General features: G+C 41.2%; 1 protein-coding gene across 4 annotated transcripts in view; it reads right to left on the bottom strand.

Moving 5' to 3' along the window:
* Positions 1–555: 555 nt before the first annotated feature.
* The window catches only part of wash1 (WAS protein family homolog 1), a 34,760-nt gene continuing 19,317 nt past the window's right edge, over positions 556–15,998 (bottom strand). For all 4 annotated transcript variants that reach the window (XM_070900441.1, XM_070900442.1, XM_070900440.1 and 1 more), the window contains exons 4-11: positions 11,442–11,588; positions 9,298–9,434; positions 7,953–8,088; positions 6,829–7,033; positions 5,815–5,979; positions 3,880–4,041; positions 3,189–3,257; positions 556–2,621 (exon numbers count right to left, since the gene is read on the bottom strand). In XM_070900441.1, the coding sequence (XP_070756542.1) occupies positions 2,455–2,621; positions 3,189–3,257; positions 3,880–4,041; positions 5,815–5,979; positions 6,829–7,033; positions 7,953–8,088; positions 9,298–9,434; positions 11,442–11,588 (1,188 nt within the window). In that variant the 3' untranslated portion in view covers positions 556–2,454. The remainder of the gene's footprint in view (positions 2,622–3,188; positions 3,258–3,879; positions 4,042–5,814; positions 5,980–6,828; positions 7,034–7,952; positions 8,089–9,297; positions 9,435–11,441; positions 11,589–15,998) is intronic.

Below are 15,998 nucleotides of genomic sequence, written 5' to 3'. Positions count from 1 at the left end.
GAATTGAAGTACCAATCAGCCATGATCTGACTGAATGCAGAATAGGTTCAAGGTGTTAAATGCCATACCGTACTGTTTCTATGACCAGTCTCACTTTAGAAGTCAGATGCATGTACTTGGTTACTTTAATCATGGCAGAAGCCTGAGTGGAGGTTCCTTGTCCACATTCTAAGCCAACGAAGGCTAAATGGAGCCAGTGGGGAGAGAAGACAGACAAAGTTGCCTGCAAAGGTCAGATTTCAACAATTCCTCCTGTAGGAGAAAAAACACAGCTTTTACCATCATGCATGAAACATGGTCGGACAAGCCAGGAATAATTATGCTTTGGCAATTTAGTAAGCAAGACTAGTGTGAATTGTGGTGGCATTTTAACATGGCAAAAGGGACAAGGTATTCCATGTGTGAACTCTGGTTTGAAGGTTTCTATGGAGCTGAACAATGCTTCCCCTTGCTTCATAACAGTCCAAAACTTGATGTATCCTGTAATCAAATGTGGTAATGACCCCATTATTAAGAGGTACTCCTGAGGTCAAAAAAATCTCCAACACAGGAAAGTAGTAAAAGTTCTTATTTATTTTTATATTTAGATTTACATTTCTACATAGTTCATGGCAAGATATTAACTGTTCTCCATGGTCACTTTTTGTGATGTACTTCCTGTTTAAAGTGGTAAAGTGCAACTGATCTTAAAAATGGTGCAATGAAGGGGATTGCAATGTAGAATGGGTAAGTGTATGAAGTGCCTTTTCTCAATGGTTTATCTGGCTCTGGCAGATAGAATGACAGCTGCCATGATGAAGGGACAGCATTTATGCACTTGGCACACAGCAGAAATATGATCAAGGTGTGCTTAAGGATAGCAAAAGCTTAAAGGACAATTTAGAATTGCAGACCATGCTTTAATAAAGGTAGGTTGTGGACATCCCAATCTGATGAGCTAGATAAGAAATTGCCAGTAATGCATCTAAAATCATCACAGATTTCCTCTTCAGAGCTGTTTTCCCCAAAATCCAACAGTTTTGAGGCATTTTGTCTATGAGATGATTTAAATTATTCAATAACCTAAGAAAATGTTGTGACAGGAATTTGATGCAAAATGGCACAAGTCTGGAAACAAATTGCAATCATTCTCTAAAACAGGTAATAGTTAATCTGTTCATAGGAACGTTTGAGTGAAAGCCAAGTAGCTATGCAGGAACAGATTTTCTCATTGTATACACTCTGCCAACCTAGAGCAAACCAACTTTCACTATACCTAGAGACTGAATTTGAAAATATCCTATTTAAAACATATGCACATAAAGCAAAACACCCCGCCCATGTAAATTTGATTATTGTTCTACATGGATAATGCACCTTCCGTGATATTTTACAATCCATTTGGATAGTATTAATATGCTTCTCATTCCAAGCCAACTGGTGACAGGGACACTCTTACTTGAAACCTGTACCAGCATGCAGTTGTGTAGAAATCAAATTATTTCCAGACTATTGGTAGCAGCCATTTATATTTTACATTTTCTCTTCAATAAGCAAACTACATTTTAGAATGATGCTAAAGCTCTGCAGACAATGCCAAGCTTGGGTTGCTGAGAATTTTAATTTGAATTCTACACTTTGTTTCATCATTTTGCTAAACTCCAATCCTTGTTGAATGCTGAGTTAAGCATATTCAACAGCCCCTCGAGTAGTGCAGTACACAGCAGCACCAGAGCAGTGGAACACCCTGGTTTCTTTCCTCAACTCAGCAATGTTGCTATGGGTAGAAAATTAGGGCCGTTGTCATCGGTTTTCTGATAATTGGTGAAGAAGCATTGGTGGAGGCCTGGAATAAAGTTAGCCATCCAGCAAGAGATACATGGCCATGCAAGAGTTGTAAATTTCACATCCTTTTAAATCATGAGGTTAATGCCATCTGCAACAATGTTTGTTTTCAAACCTAAACACTAGATTATGAAAGGATTAAATATTAAAGCAAATTTCCTCAAAAGAATCACCACGAACATTGTTTTTATTATTGGGTGTAGTTTGGATTTCCCTTCTGCCCACAGTACACACACACACTCTGGCCTAATGGACATCAGTGCTAGTGTTGCTGATGAGGCCATTTAAGGAATTATATGAAATAATGCTATGATGGATATTCTGCTGCTTAATTGTTGTGGTCTTTGGCTAGCGATGTACTTATTCATGTAACTAACTGGGGTGCCAGGAAGGTGAAAAGCCCTCTGATTGCATTCACATGGACCGGACCATTCTATTCCCATCTCATATACAAATTGGGTACAAAAAGGCAGCATCACACAAGCAAATTTCCCCCTTCCTTTTTGTTCAGAGAGTTCTAAGTTTGAACTGGAATTGACAGACAGGCGTAACACAACTGAATGAAAAGTTCAAGTTTCACAGGAACCAGAGAATAGATGCAGACATCTTCGCCAAATCAGATAGCAAATCTCATGCGTCCCAGTCGTCCTCATCTTCAGCGGCTGGCTGCTGTGGAGGTGGGAGGGGTGGAATGGCGTCAGACATTCGGGCAAAAGCACCACCTGCTACGGGAACGTCGCCTACAGCTCCTCCACCACTGCCACCCTCACCTTGTTGAGGACCTTTACCTGAAATACCTGTAAATCAGACATACAACTTTTAATCTAGTTGATTATACTGAATGATAACATATTAGTACAATATCTGCTATTACATATATTAGTACAATATCTGCTATTACATATTTTGTGGCTAGTTCAAGCTACTGTACCTAGCGTCATCAGAACAATCCTAACCGCTCCAGCAAGATGAAATGCAGAATACAGTTTCTATTTCTGTTGGCTGTAAAGCACCTGTGAAACGAGTTTGAGGTAATTCTCAACCCAGTTTAGGGAGTTGAGTTTGCAGCATAAAACTGCCCACAGGTTGGTACTAAAAGTTGTTGGTCTCGTGAGAAAGGCCAGAAGAATAGCTACTGTGGAAATGTTACACTAGTGTAGTCAGGGCCAAGGCACACTATCAGGGCAAAGCAGAGGAAGCTTTACACTGCATTAAAATCAATGCTATACCCAAAGTATAAAAAGTAGAAATATTAGTGAGTAAAGATGTAAACTGTTCAATCTTTTAGATAATGTCACATACGATTTGATACCAACTGGTTCTACACTCTATTTGTAAAGCTATGCCAGCACTGGGTTTTGTACCTTTTCTCCTCATCGCAAGCTTGTTGAAGAGATCAGACATCAGATTCCCACCTCCTTCCATTGTTCCACCTAGAACACGTAATACAGGTCAAGGTCACACTCCTCTGCCACACTCAACATGGCTCCATTAATGTAGTTGCCGCAAGAAAAAGAGCACATTATCCAGGTTTCTAATCTAAATTTTCATACACACTCCCATGAACAAACTATCAGGACAAGTGAGGGGGAAAAGGACATCCTGTAGAACAAGTCCACTATTCAGATTCTCAACAAATGATACATGGGTTTGAGCTGTTTTGCAATCATCAGCATCCATGTTGCAGAAAGCTCCACATGTGCACAACTGGCAAGATGCTTTACTTTCACTTGGATAAAATATTTCCCAAATTGACAGTGGGAGTTTGCACCAGCTCAGTGTTCCTGAATTATGCGGGGCGGGGCGGGGGGTGTGGAGGGAGGGTGTCTGCTGCCTCTCTCGCAGGGTCATTAGTTAACTAAATATCACACAAATGATTCCTTTGTAGTCCAGTACCTGGGGGAAAAAAAGTGTGACAATCAATGTCACCAGTCAACACCTCCAAAAACCTTTAAAACCCCAGTATCAATGTAAAAAGGTTTTATATACCTTCTAAAACATCACATCTAGTTCTGGTCAATTATCTGAAACAAAAAAAAAAAAACAGAAAAATACCGTGTTCCTGTTCCTTCTGCTTCTTCTTTTCCATCTTAATAGTCTTTGCATTGCGCAGTTTGGCTTTCCCAATTCCTCCGGCCTGTCGAATAGATTCCAGCAGATTGGCTCTTCCATTTGAGGGTTTCACAACCTCCTGAGGTGCTCCCTGAACAATGCCACCTTCCGAAGGACAATTAAAGAAAGTAGAAGTCAATGAAAACACTTTTCACAATTAGGGTCCTATTGATTTGGGTGAGAAATTTCAGTAAAAGGTTGAACTTTGGCAGAAGCACAAAATGTCTTCAATGGAAAGGAAAATTGTGCAGGATGTGTAATAGGTGGCCGATCTGGTTCTACCCCCCCCCCCCCCCCCCCCGCCCCCCGCCCCCCCCCCCCCCGGGTGAAGTGGGATTTTATTCCCTATGTTTCTTAGACATCACAAAGAACTTAACAGCCAATTAATTATTTTTTGAAGTCATTTATGTAGCTAAATATGGTAGCTATTTCACACACAGCAGGATCCCTCTAACTGGTCTTTTGCTATTTATCTGGTTTTGGTGGCATTAGTTGATGCAAAAATATTGGCCAGAATACCAGGGTCTTTAACGTCCACATAAACAGGCCAACAGGGTCTTGTTAAAATTTTTCAACAGAAAGTCCACACCTCCATCAATGCATTAACCCCCAGTGTCAGGCAGATTATGTGCTCAAATCCTGGAGGAGGCTTTAAACACACAATCTTCAGACTCAGAAGCAAGACTGCTACCACTCTTTTACAATCATGGAGGTGGTGTGTGCAGGGAGGACCATTGGAGGAACTGTATTTTATCCACATAGATTGTGCCAAACACAAAAGGACAGTCACACAGATAACAGCTAGGTGTAAATATTATGCACTAATTCCAATGAGGCATGATCTGTAAAAAAAAATTAATTGAAGGAATACTGCAGGGTGCCATACAACCTCAGCCTCACAAGTATGGTTTCAAGTTCCCTTTGTAGTTTTTTTCCATTCTTGGGATGTGGGTGTTGCTGGTAAGAAAGGCATTTATTGCTCACTCCGAATTGCCTTTGAGATGGTGGTAGTGGGCCTTCTTATGGAACTGTTGCAGTCCATGTGATGAAGGTGCTTCCACAATGCTGTTAAGTACAGAGTTCCGGATGTTAAGCCAGTGAAGCTGAAAGGGGATACATGACTGGTGGACAATACACCATGTGTTGTAATTTGAACCACAGATAAGTAAGGTCTTCAAATTTGATCCATATCTGTGATTTGAGGGGCATTACAACTGGCCTCAGAATTCCTGGGTTAGGGAGGAGAATAACTAAAAAAAAAGTATAGTTGGGGTTCACGGACTCCTATCTAGAGACTTCTGTTAAAAAATTAATTTGTGGAGATGATCAGGCAAAGTTATGATGCTCTTTGCAGAATAACCTGTGATGCTCATTTTAACTTCGGTTTCAAATTGCTATCCTCTTGCCAATACCAAGCCTGCATTGGAAACATTTGAGGGCAGTCAGAATCAAGTCAGCCATCTCTTGGATTAGTTGGATTTTATAATTTCTAAGAAAAAAAACCAGGTACTTTAAGGCAAAATAGTTTCAGAAATCCTGATATTCCTGTAAGTTCATGAGACTGAAGAGCGCAGAAACATAAAATGTAGGTCGAGTTGCACAAACTCATTTGGGCATAAACCCTCTTGTATCTGGTGCAGTGAACGTCCCACCCAGTAATGACCTGCAGTCCCACTACATTCCTGCTGATGGCAGTGCTGATCTAGAGAAAGACACCATGAACAGAAGATTAATGGGGACGAACGTCCATTCATTCATTAGCAACCCTAATCCTGGTGGCACAGGAGAGAACCATGCATCATATTTTCATGCAACTGCCCTGCATTGATTGAAACATAATTTAGACCGGATTGAGAAGAGATACATTTAGAAACAGACCTGGTGGTTGATTATTGCCAACATTTGTTTGCAGAGATGACTGAGCTGGAAGTGGAGGTGGAGGGGGTGGAGGTGGAGGTGGTGGAGGAGGAGCACTCACTGGCGTCAGCAGTTCAGGAGGAGGAAGTCCTACAGGTGGCAGTGGGAGACTAGTATTCTGTTGATCTGAAATACAGAACATAAAAATTATAGACTTTGAGTTAGACCATGATGCCATTCCACAATCTCAAACGAAAAAGGTTAGATTGAGCTCTGATTATTGCTTTACAAATATATAATTCCTGCATTTTCCTAGAAATGGAAGATTATTGCCTTAATGAAGAAGATGTGTTATCATTTTAAGCTATTTCCTAATGTTTGGTAACAATTGGTTTGCTATTAAAACTGCCAGGTCTACATAAAGTGTACATGTCCAGACAAAGATGTCACACACAACACAATACTGCACACTTTCTCCGTTCCTCCTCTTCCCCTCACCCCACAAATCATATGCTTTATAGTGGTTGTATCTCAGATATTAAAGTGGTTCTCCTTCCTATATACTGAATGTTTTATATAGTGACTTCATTTTGAGATATAAATTTTGAATGCATTTTAATTTTTCTCTTTTCAATTTTCTCTGGGGCAGTTTTAATGCGCTTTCTGGTGACCAGCCAAGAGAGAAATTGGCAGAAGCCCAGGAACGGTCTTGTGGCTCACTCTCTTAACTGAATGTGGTGTGGAACATGCAAGAAAAAAAAAAAGGGGGTGGGGGGTGGGAGGAGAGGAATGAGTCCCCATGCATCTTTTTAATAGAAATAAATGGGGAGGGCTAGTCACACTGGTGGACTTGTCATGCATCTACTAGGAGATTGTTAAAATGTCATAAGAGCCCTAAAAAGACAAAAATAACCATCACTACCAAGTGTAAATGTATAACTTTGCTCTGCTTAGCTGTTTCCAGTGGGTGAAAACATTACACTATCAATAGTTCTACAAAGCTCAGAGCAGTAAATGCAGACCATCTAGCAGTACCTGGCCCATTTGTGTAAAGTGGTTCTGCATTGAAACTGGGCAGTTCAGGCATGTTGCTTCCAGGTACGGAGGGTGCAATGCCTGGACCCAGATCAGCACTGTACATGAGGTCATCTGCGATGCCAGGCAGATCTGGTAGGTAAGATGGGACATCAATCTCTGGGACCTGTCCCAGGTCTGGTACATAGAAATAATTCTCCATTGTCTGAAATAACAAAAGAATTCAATGTTCAGAAGCTCACATAAAACTCAAAAAACATTTTGTAGCAATATTGAGAAATAGATATTAGAAGAATATTCAGTTTTAACCAGCTTATAGCTATTGTACTAAAAGTGCATCGCCTGGCTCCCAGTCATTTTTATATTGGATCACATTTATAAACCAGAAAGACATTTAGGGGCAGGACATTACTGCATCAATTGCATTTCCCTCGAGATCTTCTGTTGGGCTCATGAAATTGGAGAGGGGAGGCTAACTACCATAGCTCGAGTTCCAAACTTTACCAAAGGTTAGAGTTCAGAGTTTTCCCCATGAACAAGTGACTGTGGTCCCACTTGAACATTTAAACCTTTATCTACATTATAAGTGCAAGGAAATAAATCCAGTCGTCAGACAGCCAATGCCAAGCCGACAGAGCTAAGGCAAACCTTTCAGCGCAAAGCTCAGAAACTAGATGTATCGATAATGGAAACATTTGCAGCAATGAACATCTACTAGTGAAAGTTTAATTATGGTCAGAATTCACAATGAAGTAACTTTGTTACCAACGATTTCCTATCATGACTGACTGCAGAAATTAACCAGGTTACTCTCATTCCCTTTTGTTCAGCGAATGAAGCATTATGTAGCTTTCATTAATTATGGATTAACAAGCATGGACATTTCTCCTTCTCGCATGCCCAATGAGACAAACTGCAGGGGATGACTGGTGGCAGGTCAATGTACAACAACCTATTATCTGTGCATAATATAAAGCTGTGCCAAACACACTGCCAAATTTGCATTCTGCATATCCATTTTTTTTAAATAATAAAAAGTATTATCATGGCACAGCGTGTTATGTAGCAGAGTGGATGGGGCATGGGCTCCCCTCAACCTCAGTGATGCAATCCTCTACAATTACCCGTCTTTCAAGTTGCTCCCTCTTGGTGATAGAGAGTGGAGCATCAAATGGTTTCTCCTCTTTCTCGGTCTCCAGTGCAGTGTGAGTTTTTGTCACAGCTCCGGCTAATGGATCCAATAGAACATACTTCTTGTAGCTGTAGGGAGAAAGTGTAGAATAGTATCAAACATCACAGGCCAAGCAGATCTGGTTCAATATCTTAGGCCTCCATTCTAGAGAGCAAAGAGCCGAACTGAATACTTATAAACCAAGCTACATGTTGAACACACAATACTTCCTCTGGATATTTTTGCTAAATATATTACTGTATAAAAGTAATTTTTACAACTTCCAAACATATACTTCAGCCATCAACCATAAAAGTTGAAAGTATATTGGAACCAGTCCAGCATTTCTATTTCTAGGGGTATCTCAGTGAAACATACAAACTAGTACCAGTTACCACAGAATCTTAAGGGTAGCTTATGTTCAATGAAAAATGTTCCAGTCCATCTACTTTGTTTGACAACCTGAATCGAGAGGTTGAAATAAGTTCTAAATAATTTGTACCACCTCCAGGCATTGTGGCAACACTTGTCATAGGATTACATGAGCTGTTGTGAGCTGAAACATGTAATCAGGTTTCACGCTATTTTCATTCTCTTCAAGGATGCACTTTTTTTTTTACAAAGTTGGCACAGAAATTCATGTCGGGAAACACAGTTTCCTGTAAGAACATAAAAAAGCTTAAAATGCTTTGAAGACTTTCTTAGGAAAAAGAAGGATCTCCTAAAACCATAAAAATTATTAAAAAAAACAGCAGTAAAATATTCTCTGAATTTTTAGCCTAAAAAAAGTGAACTCAGAAGTTCGCACATCATGAAAACCGGGCCCCCAACTGCTTTTATATTGACCAAAATTAGAATACAACCACTTTATTCTTTCATGATGTTGGGCATCAATATAAAAGCAAGTTTCAGTTTCTTTTTGAATGAAATGTAATGACCTATTTTGATTGTGGTATGAGCTGGCCAGGACAAACACACCTATGATTACACATTTATGTGACGGTTCTGTTTAAGTGTGATATTACACTGTGATATTCTTTATTTATAATTCATCACAGAACATGCAATACACGCCAGAGAGAGATTTTTTGGTCATTAAGCTGCAAGTTGCTGTTCTGCAAAAGTGTCGTCATAACGTCAATAGTTAATTATCTCCTGAGAATGTTGTCTCGCATTAATAGCATAAATCATACACCATACTGACAGTTGACATGTGCATGTACAACTCACGCACAGAATAAACATACCAATAAAAACAAAACTATTCACTTTCACTTAACAGGGTTAGTGACACCTACGGGTTCTCAGTGGTGTTGAAAAGTAGCAGAGAACTAATGGAGCTGATATTTCGAGGAAGGCTTCCCAACCCTTCCTCTGTCTCATTCTCCTCCCGCGACTTAGTGTTCAAACACACCGGATAATGCTTTGCCTTCTCCTGAAGGAAAAGAAGAAAAATATCTCAATTAGTTCAGTCTGCAAGTCTCGGCCTACATTGGAAACATTTCTCGCTCTAGCTAGATTGGCTTCGAGATGTTTACTTTACTAAAGTGGAGACTGATCCCTAATGTCAGAGGAGGAATCACATGAACAACTTGCTCACTTTTCATGGCGAGCCCTGGCAGTGAATTTCAGCAGAATGATTGTGGGAGGATAATCAGAGCAGAGCCCTTGCTCCATGCACCTGACATCCATCTCACATGTCCTTTCAACCTGGAAGGGGTTCGCTGAACAATGATTGGGATCATAAATTCCAGCTGATTATTCTCCCTAGCTCAGACACATTAAGGCCTCACTGTCACCTCAGCTGAGATTAGATTATAGGTTGGAAATAATAGGGCGGTGGCGATAACATTGAATCAACCATCTCAATAATATACTGATTGATGGAGAGCATGTCAACAATGAAGAATAGGTTGGATAGGTGTTTGAAAGGTGAGAAAATGGATATGGGAAAAGGGAATATGGGAACAGGTGGGCACATGGGATTAGGACTATTGCTTATGTAGAGGAAAACTGAGCCAACTGTTCCTGTGTTCTAATTCTACGTATACATTTATTGTATTTCCAATTTAAGAAAGATTATGCATTTATAAAGCATCTTTCATGACCACCGGATGTCTCAAAGCACTTTACAGCCAATGAAGTACTTTTGGAGTGTAGTCACTGTTGTAATGTGGGAAATGTGGCAGCCAGCTCCCACAAACAGCAATGTGATAATGACCAGATAAACTGTTTTTATTATGTTGATTGAGGGATAAATATTGGCCAGGACACCGGGGATAACTCCCCTGCTCTTCTTCAAATTAGTGCCACGGGATCTTTTACATCCACCCGAGCGGGCAGACGGGGCCTCGGTTTAACGTCTCATCCAAAAGTCTCATTTAAAATATAAAGCCCCTGCAGGAGCAGAAAGTGGTGGAATACGTTCTTCACGTTGTTGACACTACCTTTATACACCAAATGGCATTCTATGTGGATCACCTGCTATCTTTTCCATTCAAGAAGTGTGTGTAAAACACTCATTTTTCCCCACAAGATTACATTTGAGATACAAAGTAGAAGCAAGACATACAGGTTGTGTATTACTGATATACTTGATTAGGGAAAGAGATGGAAAATCCCCTGTAAAGACTGCTCTGAAGGGCACTAAAGGCAACATATAGGAGCTGGAAGGATTGATGGATGTACTATTCTTTTAGTTTTCTGGTCTGATTCACTTTGCATTGTAAATAAATAATCCACTGCCTAACTAGATTAATATTTGTAGTGTATTAACCAGAAAGGCATTGCACAGTATTTTGAAGGAAAGTGACATGGTGAGTATTTTAGTTCAATCACATCAATTTTTAATATGCAAAATACTTCAGCCCCATTTGCACAGCTTTTAATATTTATACAGCTTGCATAAAAAGGATCATCAGGATGGCAATAAAAAAAAGTCGCATCAGAGAATTGGAGGAGTAAATTGGCTGCTTATATTTTAATTAAAAATGAATTAAACTCCACATAATTTACAAGGACAATGCTGTGGCCAGTAGTTCCCAATAGCCCAGGGTATTTCAGGACCCAGCTGCACACCTCTTTCACGTAAGGGGTAACTACAGGTTAGTATTTTGACAATAGGTTGGACAAAGTACTTTGAGAAAGTGCTTTCAGTATAAAATACCCTATCCTTTTAAAATCGAAACCAATGTAATCACAAACACCGCCTAACTGCAGAAACTGGCTGTGTTTTGAGAATTACATTTTCACTCTGGAAAAATTGTGTACCTCCAGGAGCAAGAGATCGCCCAAATGTAATTAACAAAACAGAACATTATTTTGCAGCCAGCTTTATACTGAAAATACTCCTGGTTGAAAAAGGCGGCACAAATACATGGAAGGATCCTAAAATGGATAAATGATTAATCCTAAATTTCTTTCACCTCTGCTTGCCCCATACCTGCACTGCCTTTTCGTCCAGTGGCTTCAGCTTGCTGTGAATCTTGTAGCGTGGACGCTTTTGCAAAGCAGTGTCATCTACCCCAGTGAAAATGGAAACATAATCCTGAAGCCTGTCAGGTGCAGGATACTTTGCACTGGAAAAGACCTGCAGAGAACACATGAAACCCAACATTAAGCTGGTACTAGCCAAGTGACAGCACACAGTCTCACCTCCAAACGGCCAAAGATGAATTTGCAGATCCATCTACCTCCTTTGAGGAAGCACACTATCTATGATCACTCTCTCACCAAAACTGTGACCTGGAACTAGCTACATGAAGGACTGTAAAATGCAAACCACACCCTAGCACTTCATGGTATAGTGTGCTGAAACTTGAATTGAGATTTCCCTTCAAACCTCTATTTACTGTACACGGCTGCCATTTTACAATCCCTTTATTCCACTGAATAAAATGTTGCCGAGGAAGATATATTACACACACAAGAAACTCATGTACACATGCATACAATTAGTTTACAATAGATTTGATGCTTCTTCTAATTAATATTTGAAGGGCGCACTATCCAAGCTTCATTGACCCCACCCCCATTCTGTGGTACACCTTTGGAAAAAGTTGCAATGCAAGATTATAGGACTCAATTTTGCCCATTTTTTGACGTACTGCCAGAGTTACGCTCGTTTTTCTAGATCAGAAATGCGGCGAAAATATTTAGCCAAAGTTTCCCTGATCTATAATTCAAATTTGGCGCCACGCATGTCCAATCGCCTCAGGGATGGAGCCTGCTGTGTGCACCGAAAAAAACGATGCCACACCTTCTGCGCATGCGCGACAAAAAAGTTACGTTTTTGATGTTGCAATGGACGCGCATGCGCAGTATAGCTCCAAGTTGACAATTGGCCATTTTTAAAGAGCCAGTTGTGTGTGAGAAGGAGTGCTATGTGACAGCATTGGAAAAATCAGAGCTGCAGCAATACAAGATACATCGCGGTACAAGGACCAAATATTTCTTGAAGGATGAAGTGGCGGCATTAGTTACTGTGATTGAGAACAGATAGCAGGAGCTGGACACCAGCAGAGGTAACATAGATGTTCCACCCAAAGAAATGATGGAACCCTGGAACCAAGTTGCAGAAAATTACTGCGCAATGGTGATCACCACGAGACCTGGAGGCCAGTGTAAAAAGTGGCAGGACCTTAGAAACATAGAAAATAGGTGCAGGAGCAGGCCATTCAGCCCTTCGAACCTGCACCACCATTCGATAAGATCATGGCTGATCATTCCCTCAGTACCTCTTTCCTGCTTTCTCTCCATATCCCTTGATCCCTTTAGCCATAAAGACCATATCTAACTCCCGCTTGAATATATCCAATGAACTGGCATCAACAACTCTCTGCAGCAGGGAATTCCACAGGTTAACAACACTCAGTGAAGAAGTTTCTCATCATCTCAGTCCTAAATGGTCTTATCCTAAGACTGTGTCCCCTGGTTCTGGACCTCCCCAATCTACCCGCATCTAACCTGTCCCGTCCCGTCAGAATCTTGTAAATTTCTATGAGATCCCCTCTCATCCTTCTAAACTCCAATGTATAAAGGCCCAGTTGATCCAGTCTCTCCTCATATGTCAGTCCAGCCATCCCGGGAATCAGTCTGGTGAACCTTCGTTGCACTTCCTCAATAGCAAGAATGTCCTTCCTCAGATTGGGAGACCAAAATTGAACACAATATTCCAGGTGAGGCCTCACCAAGGCCCTGTACAACTGCAGTAAGACCTCCCTGCTCCTATACTCAAATCCCCTAGCTATGAAGGCCAACATACCATTTGCCTTCTTTACCGCCTGTTGCACCTGTATGCCAACTTTCAATGACTGATGAACCACGACACCCAGATCTCGTTGCACCTCGCCTTTTCCTAATCTGCCACCATTCAGATAATATTCTGTCTTTGCGTTTTTGCCCCCAAAGTGGATAACCCCATATTTATCCACATTATACTGCATCTGCCATGCATTTGCCCACTCACCTAACCTGTCTAAGTCACCCTGCAGCCTTTTAGCATCCTCCTCACAGCTCACACCGCCACCCAGTTTAGTGTCATTTGCAAACTTGGAGATATTACACTCAATTCCTTCATCCAAATCATTGATGTATATTGTAAAGATATGGGGTCCCAGCACTGAGCCCTGCGGCACTCCACTAGTCACTCCCTGCCAATTCTGAAAAGGACCCGTTTATCCCGACTCTCTGCTTCCTGTCTGCCAACCAGTTCTCTATCCACATTAGAATATTACCCCCAATACCATGTGCTTTGATTTTGCACACCAATCTCTTGTGTGGGACCTTGTCAAAAGCCTTTTGAAAGTCCAAATACACCACATCCATTGGTTCTCCCTTGTCCACTCTACTAGTTACATCCTCAAAAAATTCCAGAAGATGTGTCAAGCATGATTTCCCCTTGAGAAATCCATGCTGACTTGGACCGATCCTGTCACCGCTTTCCAAATGCGCTGCTATTTCATCCTTAATAACTGATTCCAACATTTTCCCCACCACTGATGTCAGGCTATCCGGTCTATAATTACCCGTTTTCTCTCTCCCTCCCTTTTTAAAAAGTGGTGTTACATTAACTACCCTCCAGTCCATAGGAACTGATCCCGAGTCGATAGACTGTTGGAAAATCACCAATGCATCCACTATTTCTAGGGCCATTTCCTTAAGTACTCTGGGATGCAGGCCCCGGGGATTTATCGTCCTTCAATCCCATCAATTTCCCTAACACAATTTCCCGCCTAATAAGGATATCCTTCAGTTCCTCCTTCTCACTAGACCCTTGGTCCCCTAGTACTTCCAGAAGGTTATTTGTGTCTTCCTTCATGAAGACAGAACCAAAGTATTTGTTCAATTGGTCTGCCATTTCTTTGTTCCCCATTATAAATTCACCTGAATCCAACTGCAAGGGACCTACGTTTGTCTTCACTTAACTTTTTCTCTTCACGTATCTATAGAAGCTTTTGCAGTCAGTTTTTATGTTCCCGGCAAGCTTCTTCTCGTACTTTATTTTCCCCCTCTTAATTAAACCCTTTGTCCTCCTCTGCTGAATTCTAAATTTCTCCCAGTCCTCAGGTTTGCTGCTTTTTCTGGCCAATTTATCTGCCTCTTTCTTGGATTTAACACTATTCTTAATTTCACTTGTTAGCCACGGTTGAGCCACCTTCCCTGTTTTGTTTTTACTCCAGACAGAGATGTACAATTGCTGAAGTTCATCCATGTGATCTTTAAATGTTTGCCATTGCCTATCCACCGTCAACCCTTTAAGTATCATTTGCCAGTCTATTCTATCCAATTCACGCCTCAAACCACCGAAGTTACCTTTCCTTAAGTTCAGGACCCTAGTTTCTGAATTAACTGTGTCACTCTCCATCCTAATAAAGAATTCTACCATGTTATGGTCACTCTTCAAGGGGTCTTGCACAACAAGATAGCTAATTAGTCCTTTCTCATTACACATCACCCAGTCTAGGATGGCCAGCTCCCTGATTGGTTCCTCGACATATCGGTCTAGAAAACCATCCCTAATACACTCCAGGAAATCCTCCTCCACCGCATTGCTACCAGTTTGGTTAGCCCAATCAATATGTAGATTAAAAAGTCACCCATGATAACTGCTGTACCTTTATTGCATGCATCTCTAATTTCTTGTTTCATGCTGTCCCCAACCTTACTACTATTGTTTGGTGATCTGTACACAACTCCCACTAGCATTTTCTTCCCCATGGTATTCTGCAGCTCCACTCATACCGATTCCACTTCATCCAAGCTAATGTCCTTTCTTATTATTGCATTAATTTTCTCTTTAACCAGCAATGCCACCCAGCCTCCTTTTCCTTTCTGTCTATCCTTCCTAAATGTTGAATACCCCTGGATGTTGAGTTCCCAGCCTTGGTCACCCTGGAGCCATGTCTCCTTGATGCCAATTACATCATACCTGTTAACTGCTATCTGCGCAGTTAATTCATCCACCTTATTCCGAATACGCCTCGCATTGAGGCACAGAGCCTTCAGGCTTGTCTTTCTAACACCCCTTGCCCCTTTAGAATTTTGCTGTAATGTGGCCCTTTTTGCTTTAGGTTTCTGCCCTCCACTTTTACTTTTTTTCTTTCTATCTTTTGCTTCTGCCCCCATTCTATTTCCTCTGTCTCCCTGCATAGGTTCCCATCCCCCTGCCATATTAGTTTAACCCCTCCCCAACAGCACTAGCAAACACTCCCCCCAGGACATTGGTTCCGGTCCTGCCCAGGTGCAGACCATCCGGTTTGTACTGGTCCCACCTCCCCTAGAACCGGTTCCAATGTCCCAGGAATTTGAATCCCTCCAGCCACATATTCATCTGAGCTCTCTTGCGATTCCTACTCTGACTAGCACGTGGCACTGGTAGCAGTCCTGAGATTACTACTTTTGAGGTCCTACTTTTTAAATTTAGCACCTAGCTCCCTAAATTCGTCTTGTAGGACCTCATCCCTTTTTTAAACCTATATGCACCACAACAACTGGCTGT

This window comes from Pristiophorus japonicus, chromosome 15 (assembly GCF_044704955.1).
Source record: "Pristiophorus japonicus isolate sPriJap1 chromosome 15, sPriJap1.hap1, whole genome shotgun sequence".
NCBI lineage: Eukaryota > Metazoa > Chordata > Chondrichthyes > Pristiophoridae > Pristiophorus > Pristiophorus japonicus.
Note: the sequence above shows the minus strand (reverse complement) of the source record. Positions and strands in the feature narration are given on the sequence as shown.